The sequence below is a fragment of the Electrophorus electricus genome, chromosome 3 (assembly GCF_041902795.1).
Source record: "Electrophorus electricus isolate QZ-2024a chromosome 3, ASM4190279v1, whole genome shotgun sequence".
Classification (NCBI taxonomy): Eukaryota; Metazoa; Chordata; class Actinopteri; order Gymnotiformes; family Gymnotidae; genus Electrophorus; species Electrophorus electricus.
Genome location: NC_137499.1, coordinates 33,651,817 through 33,676,918, shown reverse-complemented (window position 1 = coordinate 33,676,918; position 25,102 = coordinate 33,651,817). Strand labels below are relative to the sequence as shown.

General features: G+C 41.3%; 2 protein-coding genes across 7 annotated transcripts; one reads left to right on the top strand and one right to left on the bottom strand.

The window, feature by feature from the left end:
* Nucleotides 1-3,220: 3,220 nt before the first annotated feature.
* moto (minamoto) lies at nucleotides 3,221-9,317 on the top strand. Its single transcript, XM_035524377.2, has 8 exons — nucleotides 3,221-3,226; nucleotides 4,109-4,216; nucleotides 4,359-4,513; nucleotides 5,465-5,563; nucleotides 5,700-7,485; nucleotides 7,738-7,872; nucleotides 8,149-8,326; nucleotides 8,752-9,317. Exons 1-8 carry the CDS (start codon nucleotides 3,221-3,223, stop codon nucleotides 8,955-8,957), a joined length of 2,673 nt encoding a protein of 890 aa, XP_035380270.1. The 3' UTR covers nucleotides 8,958-9,317.
* A 938-nt stretch (nucleotides 9,318-10,255) lies between these two features.
* Nucleotides 10,256-14,729, bottom strand: ccdc43 (coiled-coil domain containing 43). 6 transcript variants are annotated; one of them, XM_081711218.1, is made up of 7 exons: nucleotides 14,476-14,729; nucleotides 13,674-13,767; nucleotides 13,082-13,217; nucleotides 12,869-12,921; nucleotides 12,125-12,155; nucleotides 11,559-11,764; nucleotides 10,256-10,570 (listed from the first exon to the last, which is right to left on the bottom strand). In XM_081711218.1, the coding sequence occupies exons 1-6, from the start codon at nucleotides 14,647-14,649 to the stop codon at nucleotides 11,566-11,568; spliced, it is 687 nt and encodes a 228-aa protein (XP_081567344.1). In that variant the 5' UTR covers nucleotides 14,650-14,729; the 3' UTR covers nucleotides 10,256-10,570; nucleotides 11,559-11,565. The 6 variants fall into 6 exon arrangements, with proteins under 6 accessions (XP_081567344.1, XP_081567346.1, XP_026870435.2 ...); XM_035531680.2 differs by lacking the exon at nucleotides 10,256-10,570 and adding an exon at nucleotides 12,003-12,049 and having other exon boundaries at nucleotides 11,504-11,764; nucleotides 14,476-14,728; XM_081711220.1 differs by lacking the exons at nucleotides 12,125-12,155; nucleotides 12,869-12,921 and adding an exon at nucleotides 12,003-12,049 and having other exon boundaries at nucleotides 13,056-13,217.
* Between the last annotated feature and the right edge of the window lie 10,373 nt (nucleotides 14,730-25,102).

The following is a 25,102-nucleotide window of genomic DNA, read 5'->3' as shown; positions in this document are numbered from 1 at the left end:
CTTCTGTTGTCTTTTATTTCCTTACTTTTTTCTGGTCTTATTACGTCTACCAATGATTGTACTGGACATTTACATTTACATTTATGGAATTCAGCAGATGCACTTATCCAGAGTGACTTACAAAAGTGCTTTGTCATTTACTCATAGAATATATCCTAGTACAGTACAGTAGGTTAGAGACCAACATACCAATGAACTAGAATACTGTAGAAATACAGGGATCAATGCTGATACCTAGAAGTACAAAATACAAAATACATAAGGTCTATCTTAAACAATGATAAGTGCAATAAACAATAAGTGCTAGAGTTTGTTAAACAACACAATAAACAATACCCTACAATACGTACTAATTTAGTCAGTCAATATGGGAGCAGAGCTAGTTGTCCTTTAAATATTCCGCAGATAGATGGGTCTTCAGTCTATGTTTGAAGACTGCAAGGGACTGCTGTCCAGACAGCAAGTGGGAGTTCATTCCACCATCTTGGGAGCCAGGAGAGAAAATAGTCTTGATGCTTGTTGTCCATGAGACCTGAAGCAAGGTATTTCAAGCCGAACCATACTTGATGGATTTTATGGTCTTTTACCGTTGCTAAATGTAAATTCTACATTTTTTACAGGTTATATTGTTATAGATTGTATTGTTTGCACTTATGTTCTTCTTTGTGCTGCACCATGGTACTGGAGAAACGTATTTTCGTTGCATCAGTGAAGTATATAGAAGAAATCGCAATAAAAAAACACTCTTAACCTCTCTTGACTTCTTGAGCTCCCCACATCAAGCTGTTGTCTATTCCTGGTGTTTATAAATGGTACGTATGGCTCTACGCATGGGTCAAAGTACTTGAGGTACAGATCAGGCTTTGAACATTGACCTCATGTATGAAGGGGCTGGTCCATTTTTGGCTTTGTAGGTAAGTATCAAGGTTTTAAATCTGATGCGTGCAGCTACTGGAAGCCAATGAAGGGAGTGCAGCAGCGGAGTAATGTGTGAACTTCGGAAGACTGAAGACTAGTCGCGCTGCTGCATTCTGGATAAGTTGTAGAGGTTTGATGGCTCTTAGAGAAAGACCAGCAAGTAGCAAGTTGCAGTAGTGGAACTGGAACTGACGGTCCAGGTGAGGTTCTCTGCTAGGTTGACACCAAGTAACTTGGTGCTTGTAACAAATTACAGCAAAATGCACAAATTACAGTCCTCACACGTAACAGTCTATATTCTGCAACCCGATAATTACTGCATATAGACTACTTATTCATGAAAAGCATTTGAGTCTACATAGTGTTTTGTCTGATGTGTTGGTATCTTGAACTCTACTTTACTGGCTAGGATTCATTCTATGAACAAATGACAAAGCACTTTTCTAAGTTGCTCTGGATAAGAGTGTCTGCCAATTGCCATAATTGTGTTTCTTGATATTTTTATGCAGACCAGTTAATTATTTCTGCATATTCATATTTATTGCTTTAGACAATTATTAGCAGCATTCAAATTGAGAATAATTGTACATTTATGGCATTTAACTGAAGCTTCTACCAAAATGACTTACAATTATGACTGAATACAACTTGAGCAATTGAGGGTTAAGGGCCTTGCACAGGGGCTCAACAGTGTCAACTTGGCGGTGTGGCTTGAATTTGCAACCTGCTGATTACAACTTGAGTAACCACTGAACTACCACTTAATGCCTAATAAATTGTAACTAGTTATGGCTTGGTAATAGTTCTGGTTAATTACACACTACAAAACAATTGCAAATGCACGTAGCTGTAATTACGAGTGTTCACAGATTTATTTTTAAAAAGCCAATATGGCTGCTGCGTTGTATATAGTGCAATGGCTTTACTAGAAAATCACGCTACACCATTAGTGCGGGAACGTGATTTAACAAGTACAAAGACTTTCTTGTCAACGATAAGCTGATTCAGATTTAACCCCCGAAGCACTGGTTACTTGTCCCATTTCGTGAAACAGCGCAAAGGACTCTTGCTGTTACCGCGTGCGCACACTTCTGCTACGCGGACAGCGTTCACTTATTCACACGTTTACCTTTTGTCCGTCTGGGGGATAAACGTCCTATCCACTAGGGGTACTGAAGAGCCACCAAATCCCACATAAATGGACATCTGCTTGTTTTGACAGTTGATTGTACGACTACACCAACAGTAAACATGGCAACAGTTGAATTTCAACAGCCAACAGAATCAGTGCGGGCAGTATAACTAAGCATGCTATAAGTAAGAATCAGTGACGTCAGTAACAAACTGACCATAAGAAACTTTTAAAGAGAGCCTGAGAGCTTGACCGTAGCAACCCTCAATTGGATGCGTCAGGTGGGAGCTTGCTATACCGGCCAGAAAATAATCTGCCGGAGTGTAGGGTTGCATGTACACTCGGCTTTTCTTCCTTCCAACAGTTTTTAAATTAGACGACTGTGTGGCTTGGAATTAATACTGATTCACTACTGCAGCTACACGCTGCCACTCAGTACAATTCGGTTTATTGGCGAATCCACTGCGCAGGCCACCAAATAACGTTTTGCGTCACCTTAATCTTCGTCACAACAAATTCCACCTAACATTCTGCAAAATTCATTTTTTGCTTTTCACCCCGTCATTTTCACACCATCCCACACCATAATTAATGGAACGCCCCAACATTTAGTATTCATGAGGTGATTTGTATATAATATTTATGGATATTTGAGAACGGTATAGGGCGGTATATGAGACTCTTTCACCTCTTCATATTTTCAAGACTGCAATTTCTAAAAGGTTATTCGCGTGTACATGTGCAAACGCACGGTTGTATAATTCTGATACGCCATTTCTTGTTATCCCTGCTAAGGTTTATTAACGAGGCTCCTCGTGATTTAAAAATGTGATGTTGCTATGGTTCCGTATTTCTGTCCCTTTACTCTATTTACATTATGATTGGATATTGTGGCCAAAGTGACCAATCGAAATCGAGCCGAATATTGGCATCAAGGTTAAGGAAAACCGCTTCGCGGGGAATGACGATCTCGAGAAAACGTTCAGCCGTTTGTGTTAAAGTAGTTGTTTTAACGGGTGAGCTCGAGACTTGTCAGTCTCTGTCTAGCTCATCAAGTTTTATCATATTTCGCATTAGAAAATTAAATCTGTCAAAAAAGTTGGCAATCGTAAGAAATATATTTCGATAGCTACTAATTTCATCGAGAAAATTAATTTGTAGTTGCTAACGATGGAGGTAAGATTTACTTTATAGTTAGCATAGCTAGCGTTAGTTAGGTTAGCTAACCTACCGCTATATTAAAGTCAACTCCAGCTAGCTAGAGTTAGCTCGGCAGCAACTCTGAAGTCAACTTTTACTCATTAAAAACTGTTAACGTTACCTAGCCCATTATATGCAGGACCTTCCTAATGGTACGTCAGGGCATGGAGAAGCCTACTTAACTGTGGTAGTGTTAGCTACGTTATCTGCGGCATTTCCGTAGCTAATGGGAGATAGATTACTAGGTTAGGTTAGCTAAAGAAAGTATCCATTTGTAATATTTATTTGAAATAATTAATCGCCATTGCTTCAACAATTGTTGCTAACTTTATCCTTGCCCTACTCAAACAGGTTCCAAAAACGTTAACTAAAAAATGAATTTTCCCACAATTCGTTTCACTTTGATGTCTTAAACGTCAGACAGTAAAACAACGGTGGTAGGTCAGGTAGCTAAGATACGTTAACTCGCGAAGACCGTGTGTTAGCACCTGTTTGCACACCCGCATGGTCCCCATCTTTACCAGCGAGCTGTCCAGCTAACGTAGAAGGAGACTGGCTAGCTTTTTCAGTATTGAATTTCATTATAACCTTATTGGATTTAAATGCCTAGTATTTTTATGTGCAGTATTTGTATGAATTAATATATGACAGTGGTTGAAGAGTTTCCGCTTCCAGGGCTTCATTAAGTTTCGCTAAATCGAGAGATTAAGGGTGATTTTTGCTTGGCAGTATGAGTGTCTTGAATTTGTACAGGCACACAGCTCATTTCCACACCAGACCGTTAGCTACATTTGTAGTTTGCGTAGGCTATTTACTAAAAGTCAGTCAAGGTTAATATAATTTATTTTGTGATTCAAGGTTAATAATGCAGTGAAAACTAAAATCAGTGCGGATGTAAATGGGGAAAAGATGGCCTTTGATCGATTTCATAATACAGGAACAGACTCGTACTACTCCCCTGATAAGGTGAGAAACAATCCGTTACTAAACTTGAAGAATAAAGATAGGCTTTGTTAATTAAATTGATTTTAAATTAATCTGAAATATTTGTAACTTTATACATGTGTTGTGTGAATTTGTTTAACTTTGTTTGCTCTTCGTTATGAAGAATGATTTTACTGAAGACAATGGAGGCCCGTGTCAGCCTTTCACCACGGATCTGAACACAGATTTTTCCCTAAATCTACTACCCTACAATACCTGGTCAACCCAAGATGACCCTAATCAACTGATCAATTCTGCTCAAGGAATCCCCCCAAACAGGTCAGATTTTAAATACATATGTTGAAATTTGTGTAGTAAATATCCTCAAATTTCTATAAGAAGGGTGCAATAAAAGATTTTCTTTAAGAATGTAAAGAAATTAAATGGAGAAACAGAACTCAGTGTTTCAGTAACAAACTTCACACATCTGCATGATTTAATTAGTCTTCAAATTATTTCTAGTACACATGATGTGTATATAAACTGCACAGTCTGCATTGCTTACATCAAGGCATTATGAATAAATGACAGTGAATTAAATTATTACAATTTCAGCTTTTCGTGATCATCATAATGTAAACTAGTCACTAAAGCCCACTAGTCAAAAATTAAAAGAATAAACTGAAGAGAATGCTAAATCTGAACATTTTAAAGTGTGGAGAAAATTTATAAAATTAAAGCCCCATGGAATTATTTATTTTTGGCCCATATACAAAATGTGTCCTATGAATATAGTTTGAAAGTCTAGTAAATTATCCAGGATTTCTCCCCTTCTGCAAAGTGAATGGTGATAGTGACAAGAACTCCTGTAGCTCACAAGGTAGAACAAGATTCTAATACCAGGGGTTTGATTACCAGGGTGTGCACATGCTGCCGTCTGATAGTTTTTTGTAAGTCGTTCTGGGTAAGTGCATCTGTCACTTTTATATTTAACTTTACATTTATATTAAATTTTAGTATCAAAAAAGTTAGGTAATTTACGTTGACACTATTGGACAAATCCAGAATCTAAAAAAGGGAAATGTAATAAATTGCATTTTAAGTAACCTACTTAAGTAGTGTTTTTTTTGTTTGTTTTTTTTGTTTGTTTTTTGTCTTAATCCTCTAACAAAATAAATAGTCTGGATGTAAAACCTTCAAAGCAAGTTTCACTTAGCCATTTTAAAGAATGTTTTAAGCAACAACACCATTTTAAGTGGTTTGCTAATGCTCAAACATTGCCTATAACAGGAATCTTATAGATGGAAATGACTGTAGAAGTGAAGCTGATCTCTATGGATTAGTGTCCACTATCTTGGAGGAAGTGGATCCAATGGACTTCTCACAGGAGTAAGTCTACCCATCATGTATAAATATATTTGTTGTCATTAGCAATATTTTTATCAAATATTTGCTATAGCTACAATAGCAAAATTGTGCTGTGGTAATTTCCAAAGCTTCATATCTGTGTTTAACTCAAACACAGGAAATCGCCTGGTCTTAGAAATGTGTGGTCCCCGAAGGCAAAGAAGGAGGATAACTCACTGTACCCTAATTGTGACATAAATATGCAGTCCAGCTCTGGTAGCCAGCATAGCCGGCTCTGTCCTGAGCCCATCAACAAAACACCCACACAGCCAGCCGGAAGAGACTACAACCAAAGCACGGACATTTATCAGCATTTCAATGGTTTTGATGCTGCCGACCCAACCTGGCTCTTCTCAACTTGCAATGGAGACTCTGAATCCTATACACCACTGGTCCAAAACTTAAAAAGACCTCCTCCTGGTCTTAGTATCCCCCTTGCTGTGAGCAGCTTCATGTCCAAGAGCAGGCCAGGTAAAAGCGAGCTTGGCATGCCTGGTAAGCAAAACAGCTTCTGCAGTTCCAGTAATGCCCTCTCTGAGAACACGGACTCCTGCTGCCTTCCGAACAAAATGAATGACTCTTTCTTTAGCATGTACCAAGACTTCTCTTTGCTGGGCAGATCCAAAATAGGAAAGAGCAGGCCCTTCTCAGTGCAGGATGCCAACAAGCTGACCAATGACATGCAGGCCGTTCTGATGGGGGAACAGGTGGGTGTCTATAATGGAGAACCAGTGGAGGACAGTCCCATGAGGGTTCAGGATGAAAATATGGTTCACCTGAACAGTCTACCATTCCAGAGAATGTCAGCATTTGTTTCTCCTGCACCTCATGTAAAAGAGATGACGCTGAGCGTGAGGGAACAAAGAGCAGGTGAAGTTGGGAACAAGACTCAGCTCTTACAGAGTGATTACACCACTAATGATTTTTCTGGGTTTGGGCTGCAGTCAGATCTATTTCAGGCTGCTAAATCCTTTACCCCACCCTTTGGTTTTCCAACCTCACACCAGGGCAAAGAGGTTGACCAGAGAGAAACTAGGGCACCGCAGACTAGTCTTAGCCAGTACCATAACGGCCAGTTGAACCAGTACAAGAGTCAACCCAAACTTGCAGGCAAGGCCAGCTTCAACACTGACACCCCTGGGATATCCAAGCTCATGTCCCAATCTGTGGCTGAGTTTGTTCCATCCCTGTCCTCCCAACAGATGCAGGGACCCCCGGCTAGAATCCTCAAGGATTTTGAGGTGGGTGATGAGCTGACGACGCAAGGAAGGATTGGTCAGGCAGGCCTGGGATTGGGTCTGGAGGGACTAAGAAAGGTAGCAGGCAGTGGAGACTTCAACCTGCAGCAGGAGAAGAGCAGGCAGCAGACAGGCATGGACACAGTCTTTATGGTTGAAGGGAACTCCTCTCAGTGGTTTGGAGCAAAACCCAAACCCCCAATAGGCTTTCAGCGGGAGACAGAGAAGAAACAAGGCCTTCTTGAGAACCCATATCAGATGCTAGGCAGTATATATGCTGGTCAGACCAGACACAATGGAACTGGTTCAAACCAAGCCAACTCTGCACCATCCCAAGTGCTTCCTTACCTTTATCAGGCAGGCGATCCCCGACAGAACCTATGCCACTTGCTGTCTTCCCGCTCCCCACTGGCCTATGGCAGCTCTGTGCCTCTCACGGAGATGAGTGAGCTGCTTCCAGATGGTGAATTTCCTACCTTAAACCCATACTTGCAGGAGCTGACTGTGCCAGGACTAACTGGAGGAGATGGACCTTTCCCTGGGTTTCTGTCCAACATGAGGTCACAAAGTCTTGGCAAGAGTCTTGGAGCCCCCATGAGCCAGCTGCACTATTATCTGGAGGAGTGCTATGAACAATGGAGAATGATGGAGAAGGAGAGAAAGATGGTAAGTGAAAATCTTTACATAAGCAACAGCTTGTGCTCTTTCCATCATTTTGGTATAACTCACAAAATCTATGTGAACAGTTACATTTTTTTTTGGACCCAGAGCTTCATCGTCATTAGAATTAGATATTCACGAAGGAATACATTTTTTTTTTTTTTTTTTTTTTTTGAGAAGTCCTTTGGAAAGGACCTGCTAACGGATGAGACATGAGAAGCAATTAACTGTTACAAGCCCCCTTGTGTTTTACGATAGACGGAGTCTCTCCTCATGAAAAGCTACCCAGGCAAACGTGTGTCTGCGGCGAACAGTAACTCTCTCCCCAAGATGCCTCTTAACCCCTCCAGAGTGGACAGGCTCATAGTGGATCAGCTTCGAGAGCAGACCAAGGTGAGCACACACGATTCTTTCAGAGGCAAAACTGGGACAGTGAGTAAAACAGAGCAGTTTGTTGCTAACTCACTGGTATAATTGCTTTACTGAAGGTGAATGGATTTGGCTAGAGCAACAAATTGTGCTGATTCTTTAATTATAAACTGATATTTATCTCAAAAAATAAAATGGCTCATTCAAGTCTATAAAAAATGTAAAATAAAGAAAAGCTAAAACTAACTATAGTATTTCTGAATCTATTATTGAAACAGTGCTGTGTGTTTTGTGATGTAGGTGGTGAGCTTGTTGGGGAAGATGGAGCGCTTGCGTAGTTTCCCCCTCCATGCTAATATCAGCTCAGTGCTTGACAGGCACCTGGAAGCCATCTATGTTACCCAGGCCCGGCGCAAAGATGAGCTCAATCGCAACAGCAGACAGAGACAGGGCCCAGCCTACCTCCGAGAGGATAGAGGTGGTTGCATACTTGCCTGGTTGGGGGGTAACTACATCACAGGAACTAGAGATGTACAAAAAAATAATAATAAGAATGGTACCAGACAAATGCAGGTTGCCTTACATAACTGGATAATGCATTAAATTCTTGCAGCGCTAACCAGAGAGCAGTTCATTTTTACATATCTTTTTTAAAAAATCTGTTGTAAAATGGGGGCCAATTATTAGTTGCTTGAACCAAGCTGTTTATGCTTTGAAAAGTTGACAGTTAGGATTGTTGCTGTAACTGTTATGTATATTATTTCTATAAATGTCAGAAACCACATAGATCCACTATAACCAAATGGTCAAATGCTTGGTGTTTGCAAGAAACAGAGCTTAATCATATTAAATGTGTTAATCCAGTCAGCCTTTCTGCCCCTCCTCCCTTGTTTACCTCGTCAGAAGTCCTTCTTTTGGCCTCTGCTCTGAAGGACCTGATCGCCAGCACCAGGAAGTCTCGCACAGCTGTGTGGTGCGCTCTGCAGATGACCTTACCCAAAACCAACACCAGCCCTGATGATGGAGCCGAGGCGAGCGCCTGTTTGCCTTCAGGACAGCATAGTCCTGACCAGATTGCCCCTGATCCCCAACCACTCTGTGACCTGTGACAGCTATTTGCTCTTGCACATACCTGTGCATGGGCACTGCTCACCCACAGTGCCTTGTTTATCTAACCCACACACAATGTGCACAAGAGGGGCAGAGATCAGATTGCATGTTCAGTTGAGTGAGTGGATGTTGTTACTTAAGTTATTAGGCTACAGTGGTACAGTAGGCTCAGTTCTGAGCAATAGATATCCTCAGTTCAGTACCATTTTCTCTTATAATACTTCATTTATTAAATATCTCAATCAACACACAATAACCTTCTCCAAAGGATAGCGTGTGGAAATTATGGCAGTAAGATCACCAGAGCTGTTTTCCCATGGATTTCAAGTGGCCTTCCATATCGCTTGTGGACAAACTGATTTAACTAGCCAAAGAGCAAGTGAGAGAGAGGAGAGGGACAGAAAGGAAAAGATCTGGAGAAGCATTAGTGTGAAAGACAGGACAAGATCCAGAAAGATTTAAGTGTGTTGGAAAACCACAGAAAGCAGGCACCTTTTATGTGCTGATCAGTGATCATTGGAGAAGAATATAAAATTAACTTGAGTTTGAAGGATAATGAGAATCTCACCCTCTTTAACCACAGATTTTAGTGTAAAATTTAATAGGGCACACCCTCTGAAAACAATTCACAGTATGCTATGTTCTAAAATGTATTTATTTTGGAATAATTTAACTTTATTGGTTTGATTAGTGTCTACCTTATGGAAATGGATATCCTTGATTGTACACTTCGACACTAACTCAATTTTCCATTTTTCTTGTATTTTACCTATTTATTGGAAGATTATTTTGCAACATTTGCTTTAAACAATTGCAAAATATTTTCCAGATTTATTTTTCAATTCTGGTGATTTTATTTATTCCTAATGAGCAGTATTCTAACTTCAGATAGGGAGGCCATATATACTTTCAAGTATACATTTTAAACATTGCTGTTCTACTACCTAGTGTATATCTTAAGTCAGAATACAACTCAAGACTTAAATCATTAAGTAACAGTAGTCAGAATCTTGCATAAATGGTTCTGCAAACCGATTCTTGTCTATTGTAAATCATATTTTGTAAGTGAGTTTGCTTATTTGAAATCAAAAGACCCTCTGAAGTGTTCCTTGGAAGACTTGGAAAAAATGACTCATCAATGAAGCAATCAGCTTGAAATTTGCTGAGGTCAGGGACTGTCATTGTTCTGATGACGCATTTTAATGTTTCAGTTTGTTATATTTCTTTGCTCCTTTGTTATGTTTCTGCCACAAATAAAATATGTGGTGCAACCAAGTTCAAAGATAGAAATTGATGCTTAAGATTATTATCATAAATGTATTAAAATACACCCATTGCAGTTCATTGCACATACTATGGAAATGCAGAGAAAGATCACAATATAGCCCCAGGTCTCCTGCTCAATAAAAATAAGTGGTCAATACAGGAGTCATAAATCAAACAATTCCTACACAAGTGGTGTAAAGTTTGGAGGACAAATAGAAAAGTTCAGACAAAAGTCAAAGTTACCAGTTACATTAAGTGTAATGGCACTTCAAATATAACTTTGTTCCATTCTTCTGTCAGCCAAGAGGTCTGTCTGAATTGCACCCCTCAGTTGTAACATGTCGATCTAAAGGGACAAATTTAAAAAAAGGAGGGAGGCGTCATATCTATTTACCCATAACCCAGCCCACATAGTATAAAGAAAAGTATTTTGCAAGGGGTAATATCCACAGCTTTTCTTTTTTCCTTAAGCTATACTGCTAAAATTTATGTAAGTTTATCTGTAGTAAATACTGCAGAAACTGTTAACAGCATGTCCTCAATACACTGCTTGGAGGACATGCACAACAGCTAAGGCTATAAATTCCCCCCCAATTAGGCCATGCATCTATAAACAAAGTTTACTTCTTTGGGTTGTCTGTGAATATGCCCTGTATATTGCTTAACATAAAAGAATGCCTGCAGTTGTTTTGTAAACGCTTAGAGCAGGTTAGCTGAAAAGCAAAGGCCACCTGTTTCATATTTCTTGAGGTGGCTGGAGGCCACCAATGAGCTGTTAAAATGGGAAGGTATGTTGGTGTTCTCTGAGAAGCATCTTAATTATGACATGCATGGGCTATCACCAGTTATGTTAAGAGTGACTGGAAAAGTATAAAAAAACAAACAAAAAACTTTACAAAATGATGAAAGAGGGGTTTTGACCTACTGATTCATGCTTATTGACAATGTGCCAGGGCTATTAAAGTAATGTTAATATGGTCATCAAATTCTAGTCTCTGTATCAGTGGCTCATGAAAACTTGCTCAGTGGCTGGCTGTCACTGCAGTGATTCTCAAGTCTTCGACCTAACAAGTACAGGACCGGGATGAAGAAGCACCATTTAGTTGTGCTATGGCTTTAGTAACCAGATCCTGTACTAAAATCTATTAACAGAGTGGTATTTCACTCACAATAAAAGAAAAGAAAGGAAAAAAAATAAAATAATAATAATAATAATAAAAAAAAAAAAAAAAAAAAATCAACCCAGGTGCCTAGCAGAGAGTATGTCGAGGCATGGCGGTGTCTCAGTTCTCAGTAAAAGCCCCGTGCAGTCTGCAGCATGTTGTTGTTTTCACCTAGAGTCTATCTCTTACGCTCCCCTTTCTGCGTACGCTTCTTCTCCCGGTCCTTCCGTTCCTGTTTGGCAAGCTTGTCCTTCTCCCTCTGTACCTTGTCCTGCTCTTTCTTCTTCTGTGCCTCCTCTCTGGCGTGCTCCCGCTGCTGCCTCCTCTGGCTCAACACATCCTGAACGTTGGTGTTTTTGAACAGCGCTGAGACACCACTGTGAAGGATGTAAATGCTGGAGCTTCAATCTCAGGAGGGTTACAACTACCAGAAATGCATGCATGTGTCAATGTCTGGAGGCTATTCCAGAGTACATGTGAATTTAGTTGAGAGTTACAATACAAGGCCTGGTAGGAAACTGGCATGTGACTTCTAAAACATGATGGATTTGGTCAACTGTTGCCTTGTCTGTTCAGTAACTCAAATCAAAGAATAACTATGATCTGAATCACCACCTGGGGCTGTCTTTTTACCCAGCATTCCCTTCTCCACACTTCTGGCACTGGAAAAAACATGATGGGTTACAGATAGTTCTAACATTACTTCACAGTATTAATCTTTATGGAACGTTTACTACCTGCATTTGTCCTTGCCATCACTTATTCTAGCTGGCTTTAGACTTAAACAAAAATTCACAAATTATTTGAGTTACACAGGTCAACAGAAATCTAAAATTTCTCACACCTGCACAGGGTATAATTTCTGTCTTTAACTCTAAAACCAAGAACTTGGACAAACACACCCTAAAACCAAAACACTCTGACTGCTGTCTGAAATGTGTTTCGTAATACTTTGTGCTAGAGTATGACACTGGAGTGCATTTGTGGTTTGCACTACAACAAATGCAGATATGGGTATTGTTTCAAGTGAACTTGAATGAAGCTATGCTTAAATTACCCAAGCTAAGGGGTTATCATTGCATTGCATCCTATATGAGGAACTGAACCAAGACAAATTGCCAAATCAGCCAATATAACCATTGGTCTTAAAAAAAAATAAAATAAAAAAAATAAAAATAAAAAAAAATTCACTCTGCATATGCTTGTAGCAGTAGAATTGCAGAACTAAACTTTGCACAATTACTCCTTGTAAAGGCCAAACTGCTCACCGGCTACATTACCTCCTGGCTTTGCTGTGGGAATGTGAGCTGCCTGACCACCCCCACCCACTCTAAACAGAGCATGCACCTTATTTAACCAGCTTCCTTGGGGAAACTCAAGCAAAGCTTCAGCCATTTCCTGGGATTCCTAAGACAGATGTCTGTAAGACAGGCCTGCAGTCTACATATTATAGGTGAATCTTTTAGTGAACAAAAGGATACATTTGTCACTGGGAATTCCCACTGTACATAACTCCTCCTCTGGCCCTGCCTCAGTGTGAAGGTTAAGGAAACTGAAGAATGAGGGTCATAACACTAGAAAACTCAGAGACAGTTGGCTTGTCTTCTCAAACATCCAAAATAACACTACACGCAGTGTCGTTTCTTTATTAATTACTACACTACACACATGCGCTTGGGTGCACATAAGGATATTCTTCTTCGTCTGTGACGTTGGCATACTGAGCAAGCAGGGCCTCTTTCCTTTTCTTGGACTCTTCTGACACTTCTTTCTGTTTGACCACAATCTGAGCCTGTTTCTCTATCAGATTGGTAATGGCCTGGACCTCATCTACAAAGTGCACGCACGCGCGCACACACACACACACACACACACACACACACACACACACACACACACACACACACACACACACACACACACACAGAGAGAGAGAGAGAAAATGCAGCATGGGGTAATGTAACCAATCATGTTTCAGATTCAAGTTTTTAAACATATTTACACACAACTGCAACATGCTTGCCATGCTCTCTAGAACTCTCTAGAAGATAATTGGACATTGGGTAGGTTGGCACATATTAACCCTTCAAAATACAGTTACTGTATAGTTTCCTGGAAGAGATCAGGATTAGGGAGAAGATAGCAAATATTTGGATATTTGGATATTAAAGAGTAGCCTAACCAGTAATGTGCTGCAAATCCAGGGACACAAGTTCAGGAAGGAAACACCTATAATCCCACATCAGGTCACTTCAAGATTCAAGACTCTGGCTAAAGCACCCATACCATCTGGCTGACCGCTAGCAGCTGCAGATCGAGAAGAGCAGTCAGTCCACTGTTTTAAGATCTGCTGGCAAACTTCCTCAAGTGTTTCTTCATCCTAAAATTAGAGGAGAAGTCATATACTTTATCTTCTCCCTTAACCTACATACTGCAAAATGTATTAATAGTAATAGTAATTAAACTGTCTACTTGATTATTTATATTATTAAACTGATGAACCTTGTTTAGTAGCATTACTTAGTGAGTTTAGTAGCACACAATGAATCAACTAAAGAAAGGTTCTGACTGATGGAAAACTGCTGAGGAAATTCTGTTAAGAAGAATTTGGTGTCCACCACCCCACTGCCTGTTACACTAGAGTGCAGTAAACATAGCTAGCCAGCTAGATCACAGTTTGTGGATGGAAAGACCTGAAAAGTAGATACTCTTTTTGGGGTCAGAAGACCCACATCAGTTTAACTGCGTACAGAAAACCCTTTACGACATTAAATTCGAGCATTTAGAGAATCTAATAAATATGACACCACGATATCCTCTTTGTATACGACGCCTAAACAAATTTGAACGGCTGTGGTGTTTTAGCTCTGAAGGAGAGAATTTCAAACAGAGGTTGACTAGCTACATAGATTAATCACAGTGCATAGACATAAGATAGGCGATCAATTCATCATAAAAGTAGCTGCTACGTTTTCTGCTAGAACAAATACTGCTTATTATCAACGAACATTTCCATAGGCGATATCTTTACAGCGCGAGGAAGAGTTATTGAACGATGTGAAACGCCATGCCGGGCAGGCACTCTAACCAGAAAAGCCGAAAGAATGCCTTGAAGTGCATCTTTCTTCTCATCGTCATTCTCCTCCTCTTGAAGCACTCCGAGGATGTAAGCTCCATAAACTTCCCGGTCCACTTCGAGATCGTCAAGTCGATCATTCAACCAATTTTCAAACTCCCCGGCGGATAACTCGGGAGCAGCCATCTTGGCTTGCTGGGGTCCTGGAACTCCAAGCGACTGTCCGCGTAGAATGCCTGAAAACGAAATGAAATTAACGCACTAACATAACATGGCACCTAAGCATAAGCAACCAACGCATGTGTTCATGTCGCTCAACTTAAGTTGCAAGTTAAGTGGGTGTGTGATTTGGCTGGCATTCAGGAAAAACCAGGAAAAAAACACTTAAAAACAAACAGACAAAGAAAGAAAGAAAGAATGAAAGAAACAAAACTACTACAATAAACAAACAACGCGCTTTCTAGTTCAATTTTATGTTGTTTGTACTTTCGATTTTTTAAAACCTTGTTTTCAGCTTGTCCTGTTGGTAAAATAGCATTGTGGATAATATCCCCTCTATACCACTAGGTGTCACAATAGACTCGCATGAATGTATACTTCGAAAAGCGTTGGGATTTATAATCTTCAGATAGGTAGACAGGTCACTGGAATTTGATTGCCCTGCTTTGGAGAATGAATATGGTTGGTGTTAATTTTAATGCGATTACTTTAAACTACCCTCAGAAAAACAGGTGGACTGAAGCAGGGTGCCATATATGTATTAAATAGATATTTAGTTAACTGTTGATTTGCTGGTTAGTAAACAACAGATTCAGCGACACACGCTAAAACTGGTTTAAAGGGAAACACATGAGAAACTGAGAAGCACTGTGTGTGTGTGTGTGTGTGTGTGTGTGTGTGTGTGTGTGTGTGTGTGTGTGTGTGTGTGTGAAAGAGAGAGAGAGAGCGCAGGTGAAAGCAGATTTGAGTTGAGGAACAGGAGTATGCTTGCTCTGGGGATTAGCAACAGAATGGCTATTGTTCTGGTCTGTGTCCCCTGTATGTGATGGAATATATGCTTACTCTGATCTGTTGGAAACACATGCTGGACTCAGGAGTGTCTTGGTGTTAGAACATCGTCTCTCAACATATTACATTCCTGTTGTAATACAAACATACAAATGTGTTGTATGTTATGTGCTCACACTTGCAGTCATTATCTGTTTTGCTTTGGGACTTGTTTTTCATTTGTATAAATAAAAGTAAGCTAATTTATATTAAGCATTCATATATAAGATGTAGATATATTTATTTATGCATATTTTATCCATGTATGAATAAATAGGACATGGGCCAACTATGTGTTGAAATAACCCAGCTAAATTCTATCCACAACGCAGAAGTATTCGTCATCTGCCGAACTCCTTCTGAAGTCCCTCAGGCCATGGCAGCCGTTTCAGCTTTGGTACGCTTTGATCGGGCTGATGTCATCGCTGTCTGTGATTGGTATGGGAGTGGGAAGGGTCACGTGCCTGGACCCCTGCAGCACATCCAGCATGGAAACAGAGGACCAGGCAAAACAGAGATGGAGGTGCTTTGGGAATCAGAAGACAAAAGGCAGAGAGATGGAACTGCTGAAATGTGGGGGGGGGGGGGTAGTTAACGGACAACACAAGCATGGCCATGCTAGGGACCTGACACAGCTGGAAGCCCTTCTCAGGTGGAGGGGTCCTGGGTCACTGGCTCATGATGGTGCTCTGGCTGACTGGGGGCACTGCAGCGCTATTTTTATCAAGGGGACACAGACTGATGTAAAGTGACTGAGGCCAGGGGGCTTGTCGGAGTGGCCGGGTGGGCATCTATGTGTTGCAGTCTGTAGGCACACACACACACACACACACACACACACACACACACACACACACACACACCCACACCCACAGACACACACACAGACACATACACACAGATCTCCATCTAATACTACTCCATTTGGAAGACCCTTGGGAGCTAGTGTGATCTGTGTTCACTGTCAACATCCTTCCTGCAGTGCCCCGAAACTGAATATGACATGACTCAAACTTCAAGCCTTGCTGGTGATCTGTGTGTGTGTGTGCACACACAAGAGAGCAGGGATGTTTTAGATTGTTAGCTAGTTTGTGTCCAAAGTGTTTCTTGACTCGTGCCAAAGACCATTTTCTAAGCCCAGCAAACATGTTTGTAATATTTTAAGCATTGTCCCACTTTTAATGTGTGTGTTTAAGGGGATGTGAGGGCTTGTGCGTGTGCACTCACATGTAAGTCAGTCACACTATTGTTCACTCCAAATATAAAAGACGGTCAGCTACACAATAGAGATGGAGTAGGTCGACTCAGTGGCCATTTTACTGGCATATGGACTGGGCCAGTAGTCGAGAGGTTATCGCTCCTCTTCATCCCCCTTTCATGGTGTGACAGCTCCCCCCACACTTCTGTGCCTCCTTATCTCACCTTCCCTACCCTCTCCCTGCTTCAGCTCTGCCGCTGCAGTCTGCACCCTCAGCCCAGCTCCTGTGTTGTCTTAGTGGAGCGTGGGGGCTACTTCCCGCCACATCGCCTCTGGTTCACCCGTGTTGTTCAGCTCCTTAGCTTTGATAGGAGAGGAGGCACAGAGACAGGAGAGAGGTGGAAATCTCCAGCACATGCATGCACACGCACACACACACACACACACACACACACGTACACGCACACGGACATTTCCATGAGCCTGGAGAAAAAGCTCAGCAGAGGAGTTTTTGCTTTTCACCAGAGCAGAGATGGTGTGTATGTAGCAATGGTGAGACACAGCCAGAAGAAGCTAATTAGATGAGATGAGGAGGACAGTGATGGCAGAAGAGCCCCAGAGAGAATGAAACATTTGTTTAGGCCCACGTAGTTACACATACACACAAACGCACACACACACACACACACAGACACACACACATGGAAGACATGTTGGGGAGACTTAGGGTCGAGTGTGTGGAAGCTCCTGTGGGAGTGTGTGTGACAAAGCACTACTTTGCAGAGCTCCCACTGCCTGCAACTGTAGCAATGCCATTTAGTCAGTGTGTGTGTTTGTTTGTGTGTGTTGTATGTGTGTGCATGAACAAATGCATAATCATCAAGAGATGTGACTTCTTTAAATATAATTATGGAAGTATGACAATTAGAAGCCAGCCATGTGAAGGAAGGAGTGAGGAGAGGAGAAAAGGGTAATGATGGTGATGAATATTCACAGAGCAGTGCTGGCATTTGGGTCTAAGGGGAGCTATTTCTATCTATCTATCTATCTATCTATCTATCTATCTATCTATCTATCTATCTATCTATCTATCTATCTATCTATCTATCTATCTATCTATCTATCTATCTATCTATCTATCTATCTATCTATCTATCTATCTATCTATCTATCTAATGTTGCTCTGTTTCTTATGGTCTCTTTCTGTTTCAACCACCGTACCACGGAAAAAGCCTGTTCAACAATAAATTTACCTTCCGCCATTTCAACTTTTAAAACATTACATAATGTATGTGTATGTATGTATATGTGTGTGTGTGTGTATATATCTATATATATGTGTGTGAGAATGTGTGTGTGTGTTGTTCACCCTGCACAGAGGTACTTAAGAATGCATAATCCATCTCTTTCCAGGTTACTGAACTTCGACGACCTCCTCTGAGCACACGCTCTAAAACTTTCCCTGAATCTTTTCTGGATGCCTTCCTAAGTTTCTCTGCCAGCTCCTGTAGTTGCCATGGCATGCAATGTGTGTGTGTATGTGTGTGTGTGTGTGTGTGTGTGTGTGTGTGTGTGTGTGTGTGTGTGTGTGTATGCTATCTATCTATCTATCTATCTATCTATCTATCTATCTATCTATCTATCTATCTATCTATCTATCTATCATCTATCTATCTATCTATCTATCTATCTATCTATCTATCTATCTATCTATCTATCTATCTATCTATCTATCATCTATCTATCTATCTATCTATCTATCTATCTATCTATCTATCTATCTATCTATCTATCTATCTATCATCTATCTATCATCTATCTATCTATCTATCTATCTATCTATCTATCTATCTATCTATCTATCTATCTATCTATCTATCTATCTATCTATCATCTATCTATCTATCTATCTATCTATCTATCTATCTATCTATCTATCTATCTATCTATCTAATGTTGCTCTGTTTCTTATGGTCTCTTTCTGTTTCAACCACCGTACCACGGAAAAAGCCTGTTCAACAATAAATTTACCTTCCGCCATTTCAACTTTTAAAACATTACATAATGTATGTGTATGTATGTATATGTGTGTGTGTGTGTATATATCTATATATATGTGTGTGAGAATGTGTGTGTGTGTTGTTCACCCTGCACAGAGGTACTTAAGAATGCATAATCCATCTCTTTCCAGGTTACTGAACTTCGACGACCTCCTCTGAGCACACGCTCTAAAACTTTCCCTGAATCTTTTCTGGATGCCTTCCTAAGTTTCTCTGCCAGCTCCTGTAGTTGCCATGGCATGCAATGTGTGTGTGTATGTGTGTGTGTGTGTGTGTGTGTGTGTGTGTGTGTGTGTGTGTGTGTGTGTGTATGCGCACGCGTGTGTGTGTATGTGTTTGAGAGGAAGAAGTGGTGATGGTGGTCACTTAGCAAGAGAGGCCACGTCTGGATGACCAAGAGGCAGAGGGCAAATATTTAGCCCTGCCACTTCAGCAGGAGAGGCAGGGGTGCCTCAATGTGGTTCTCTGCCCCAAAGACGTGACTGTGGCCCTGTGCAGAGCCCTCTGCCCCCCTGCCTCCCCTCCCTCCGTATTCAGGGTCACGGATCTCATCTCTGAGCTAATATCTCAAGCACCCCACAGATGGGGAATTAGATTGGAGGGCTACCTCGGTATCGGGCAATGAGCGGATGGTTAGATGGAGTGGAGAGTGGGGGAGGGTGGAGAAGGAGGAAGACTGAAGCTGATTGATGAGTCAAGGAGGGACAAAGTGGGAAGAGAGGAACAAAGAGGAGAGAGTCGGCAGTGACATGGCTGACGTAGGTGCCGTTCTGGATCCAACCATGTTCCTGCTTCACGTTCACCATGTCCATGTAACCTTCTTACTGTCTCACACATATTGCCCAGTCTCAAAGATGGAGTCCAGAGGACAGGGCTCGCTGTCGAATTTACAGCTGTCACCATGGTGGCCGCCTCGTTGCTATGCTGAGCAGGTTTTCTGCGAATTGTTCCAGATCGGGAGCATGCGTTGGAAAATGCCATGTGTCGCAGGAAGCAACGCATGGCCTAATTAGCTTATTAGCGTGACAGAGCTAGAACATTATGGCTCGGCTGTGCATGAAAGATGATTAGGTGTTGATGTCAGGTGTCACCGAAGAAAGTTCATGTCTTTGAAAACTGCCACCACAGGAACAGAAGTGCAAGTTGTAAAGTTCTTGGTGGGTTGCAGGAGTGTGAAGAGTGTCTTTTGTATGTGTCTAACAGGGTAGTAGAAGTACATTTTACTTTTAGTTGTCTTTAAAAAACAAAGCTAAACAATAAGTGTGAAGGACACAATGGTCGTCATGTTGGAATGGTGATTGTCCTTGCACCATATGTTGGGAAGAGGCTCACACTGAGAGGAAAGGTAACAAATTGATGCTTGACTTCCTGCTATTGCTGTATAAACACTCAAATGCACTTTACAAGCAGATGCTGTTATATGGTTCTGATGAAGTTAAGGAGGGATTTAAACTGATTCATCTACACTGAGAGATTCAGTATGACATTTTTCATCACTGACACACTCAGACACAAATGCCCATGCCCTCAGATATACATGCATATACATTACATGCATGCAAACAGGCATTGCACGCACACACACACTGAGCTGCACATGTGCAATGACACACACACATAAGGTTAAATAGTTGCTAGCATTTTCTTTTTCCTCTCCCCCTTTTTCTCCTCCCTCTTACCCTCTTTTTTCACTCTCACTCTCTCTCTCTCTCTCTCTCTCTCTCTCTCTCTCTCTCTCTCTCTCTCTCTGTGTGTGTGTGTGTATGTCCTGCTTTGCCTTTCACTTTTCTCCCCTGCAGTTTTATTGCCTAAGACACAGAGGGAATTTTATGTGTAGAATTACAGTGATAAATATCACACTAAATAACATGCTTTTTGGTAGCAGCATTGTAGGAGTGTAGGAAACAGAACACCCGCAGTTGTGTCTTTGTGTGGCTACATGGATGTGGCTGTGTATATATATATATATATATGAATGTACTAGTCATCCCCCAATTCTTCATCAGTGTTGGCTGGATATTTTTGGGTGGCAGGGTAGTCAATCACTCTCAGCCCAGCAATGACATTGACATGTCAAAATTACAGCAACACTGCTGTAGATGATATACTCCTACCAGCACAACACCCAATGACATGGCTCTGTCATATCAGTCACATCTGTGTTTAGAGTGGTCTGTGACCCTACTAACATCTAGCCAGCGGTGGGGCCTGGCACATTTGAAAATATTGTCAAGAATATGATACATATCTTAAAAATGTGATGTTGGTGGCACAGATGACACGAGAGGGAAGTCCGAGCTGAAGTGTTCTTTATTTTCCATTTGGACAATAAGGAACGAAAATCCACAAACAACAAAATATGCTGGTAGCACTGCGATATGCAGCTCGTCCCATGGCATTAGTCCGTCAATGTGCAGCGTCCTCTCTTGGGACCTGTTGCATTAAATAGTGGAGTCAAGTTAGAACAGGTGTAATGCATTAATATGTTGGTGATTGGGAGCATGGCAGAACAGAAGTACGGCCCCTCTCAGGAGTGGGCGTGTCCTTCCTGGCTGATGGCTGACCAACCGTGACAAAAAGGCTAAAAGTTCATTATAACTGATAATATTAGCCAATAGAATTTTATACAAAAGTTCTAAAATTAAACAGACTAGTTTAAAATTAAACAGACTACAATCATTTGAAACTTAAACAGCAGAAACTCACAAAGGTTTAAATTAAATATAAAACAAGCAGCTTGTAAATAACTTTAGGTAACCTGATGATGGGGCTTTCATATCTTCATATGATGGCGAGGTAACACCTTGTATTCACAAAGTGGGTTATTAGCATCCCTTACCACTTCACAGTGCGTTTGTTGTTAAAATACATAATGTGAATTCCTCATATAACATTTAAAGAGAGACATTATCTGAGCTTTAGTGGTGGGTTTTCCACTGATGGCAAAAGATTCTAAATTGATTTATAGGCTTTTTAACAACAGATGTTGCCACAAAGCAGCTTTACAAATGTCCAAGTCCAAGCCCCCACTGAACAAGCCAAGGGTGACAGTGGCAAAGAAAAACTCATGAGGAAGAAACCTTGAGAGGAACCAAGACTCAAAGGGGGTGGGGGGGTATCTTCCTCTGTATGATCAATACAAAATCTTAATATTGGCTTAATTTTATTCACATTTGGTAAAGCCCTAGCTGCCAGTGGCATTGTGGTCATAATGTGACCAGTGATAAATGGGATATAGGGTGGTCAACAAACTGTGCAAGGCAACAGATGGGGTAATAGTTCTGTAACTGTACAGGTTGCAGTTCTATAAATGTGCACCTTTAAATGTTCCTATAAGGCCAATACACCTAACAATGTGGGCAACAAGTTCAGGGTAGACTTTCAGGGTAGTGAATGATGTGTGTATCTGTCGGAGAATATATTGTACATCAATACTCCTTCCAGAAGAACACATTTCTGCTCTATCCCAACATTCCTGAACCATGCCAATAAAACCAAACAGTGAATACCATGTACAGGTGTACAGGGAGCTAAAGAAAAATGTGGTCTCTTTGGACCTGAAGAGAAACAATGCTGTATATTCTTACTGTATCAGCATATCGGCATAATATAAAATCACATTTTATTCTCTATGTCTGATTCTAACTTGCTTTTCTTATGAGCCCAGCTACCCTCCAAGGCAGCTGTCCATCACCCCTGCAGTCAGCCAGTCCCACAGAGTGTCAACCTGGCAGATACAAGACCAATTAGGAAGCAACCATTCTGTTAAAAGGCGGGTGTTAAGTCCCCTGTTATATGTGATTGGATGGAATAACAGTAGACTCAGTGGACTAACCCCGATCTCTGTACATGGGTCAGCATACAAATCAGTTTGTTATACCAAACTCCAAAATAGCTTTCACTCACTATAATGAGTCATATCCTCTCTTTAAGTGTCTCACTGTGTACAGAATAGTTTAGAGAAAAAAATGTACAGTGATAGGGATGCATGATATGGACAAAATTCCATCTTGCTCTTATATTGCTACGTATTTTGACTTGGATGTGCCTTCAGACATATGGTGTGTGTTCATATTCATGAAACAGTCATTAACCACTGAACTGACAGGGTTAGTGATTGTCTTATGTTATTTAGATCAAATTTATTTAGTTTGTTGAATCATGTGAATGCCATGATTTATTTCACCTGAGTGTTTTAAACTTTGGATTATGTGGATGGAGCTGGAGAGATATACAACCATTGTTTACTGGGGTTTAATGCTTTATGTATTTTTGTGTCTTGTTTATTTATGTGGACTTTTTATGTTTGCCCTCTGGAGACAATCAAAGTTTTATTGATTGATTTATTAAAACACTCTCTGAACGATTTGATTCATCTGACATTGGTCAATATTACAGCTCACAATTAAAAAAAACCCAGATGCGTTATAGAGCCAAATTGCCCACGACAGTCTTCCGCAATTCTGGAAATTTTGAATATTACAGTAATGATTAACAGTGATTTAATGTGCAACACTGTTACAAAGAGATGACAAACTGTGGGTGTTACCAGGAATTAAAGATTTAAGGAATGAAGGAAACATGAATGAAGGACCTTACAACAGTCTAACAGTCCATTTTCTCAGCAGGTGTATATTGGCTCGAGGTGTATTTAAACGCTCATCTGCACCCCGACTTTTTTGACGTTTAAACGGCGGTCAATTGAGAGTACTGAACAAGAAACAGTAAAAGTTCATATCAGCAGGTCCTGATTATAATCCAGCATTACTGTAGCGGCGTGCACGCGGGGAGTGAAATCATGACGTTCTGACGCTTATTACAACTGTTCACGCTCGCGATTGCCCCGACGGGTCCGGCGAACATATCCGGTTCTAATCGCTTAATTTGATGTGAAACGCTATATGCAGTAGAGTGGAAGAAGAAGAAACTGTATTTATTGGTTCTACCGACCGTGAAAGATCACACTAGCTGGTAGGTAGGGCTAAAGGTCCGCGCAAGTGATAGCCTGTGTAGGCCTACGTGTTCCGTTAATAAAGCCATTTCCTAGAGAAAAATTGTTTGAGCGTTAATCGCTGACAGTGTGAGCCACTCCCCCTTTCTAACTTCTACTGCCGTCTTTCTCTGAACAGACCTAGGGCCCAGTACCCTATGGCTGATTCTAGCGTATTTGACAGTTCAGTACGTTTTGCGGTAGGTGTTTGAAATGGCCTGCATCTGTGCGCGCGTACGCGAGATAAGAATCTAATGACGTGTCAGTTGCACAGTTGGAGCTGCTACCTGCCATCTCGATGTCACTTCCTCTGAAAGTCTAGAGACACCCAGCAAGAGACAGATACAGATCATATCCTGCCGTGCGCACGCACACACATACGCACACACACACACACACACACACACACACACACACACACACACACACACACACACACACACACACACACAGAGAGAGAGAGAGAGAGACAGAAAGACACTCTCGCAGCTCTTTAAAGGTCGTTCCTGCCAAATCCTTTTCCTGAGGTCGTCGCCGGCCTTAGCAAGGCACCTACTCTGTGGAGTGCAGTATTTCAGTGGGAGAAGCCTGGGGCTTTGGGCTCCATCATCTGACCAGCCTTCACTTTAATCGCTCCATTTCTCTTTCGGGGGCAGGCGCCGCCACCGCCGTGGTTTTCTGTCTGGCCCCTCTCAGTTGACTGTTCATTCTAACCAATTAAGAGACATGATAGATGACATGCTGACTCCTGCTCTCACCCCTGCTCACCTGCAATTTCAGTTTATTCCCTCTTATATTCACATCACACTGGTCTGCTCTCTCTCACATGAATCTTTCATAAAGAAAATAAACAGGAGGGAGGGAGAGAAACAGAAAGAGACAGAATGAAAGAGAGAAACAGACTTCTTACCATTGAAGGGAAGGGGATTAGTTTGACTGTGTTTGTGTGTGTGTGTGGGGGGGGGGGGGTGGCGTAGGTGTGTGCGTGTGTGCGTGTGTGCGTGTGTGCGCATGTGTTTGTGTGTTTGTTCCATGGCTGTTTTCTTTCCTGAGCTAATTTCCTTGATCTGACACTTGTTCCACTCTTTGTAAATAAGGGGTTTATTTTTTCATTCTGTGAACATGCAGTCACACACACACACACACACACACACACACACACACACACACACACACACACACAAACACACACAAACACGCACACACACACACAGACAAAAATCCATCCTAATTAGTTTGAATTAAGACAAATGTCTGGCCCTCCCACCATCACTGGGCATTGAGTGGACCCCCATCACACTGCCCAGAGAGCTCCATCTTACCAGCCACACCATTTATATCAAT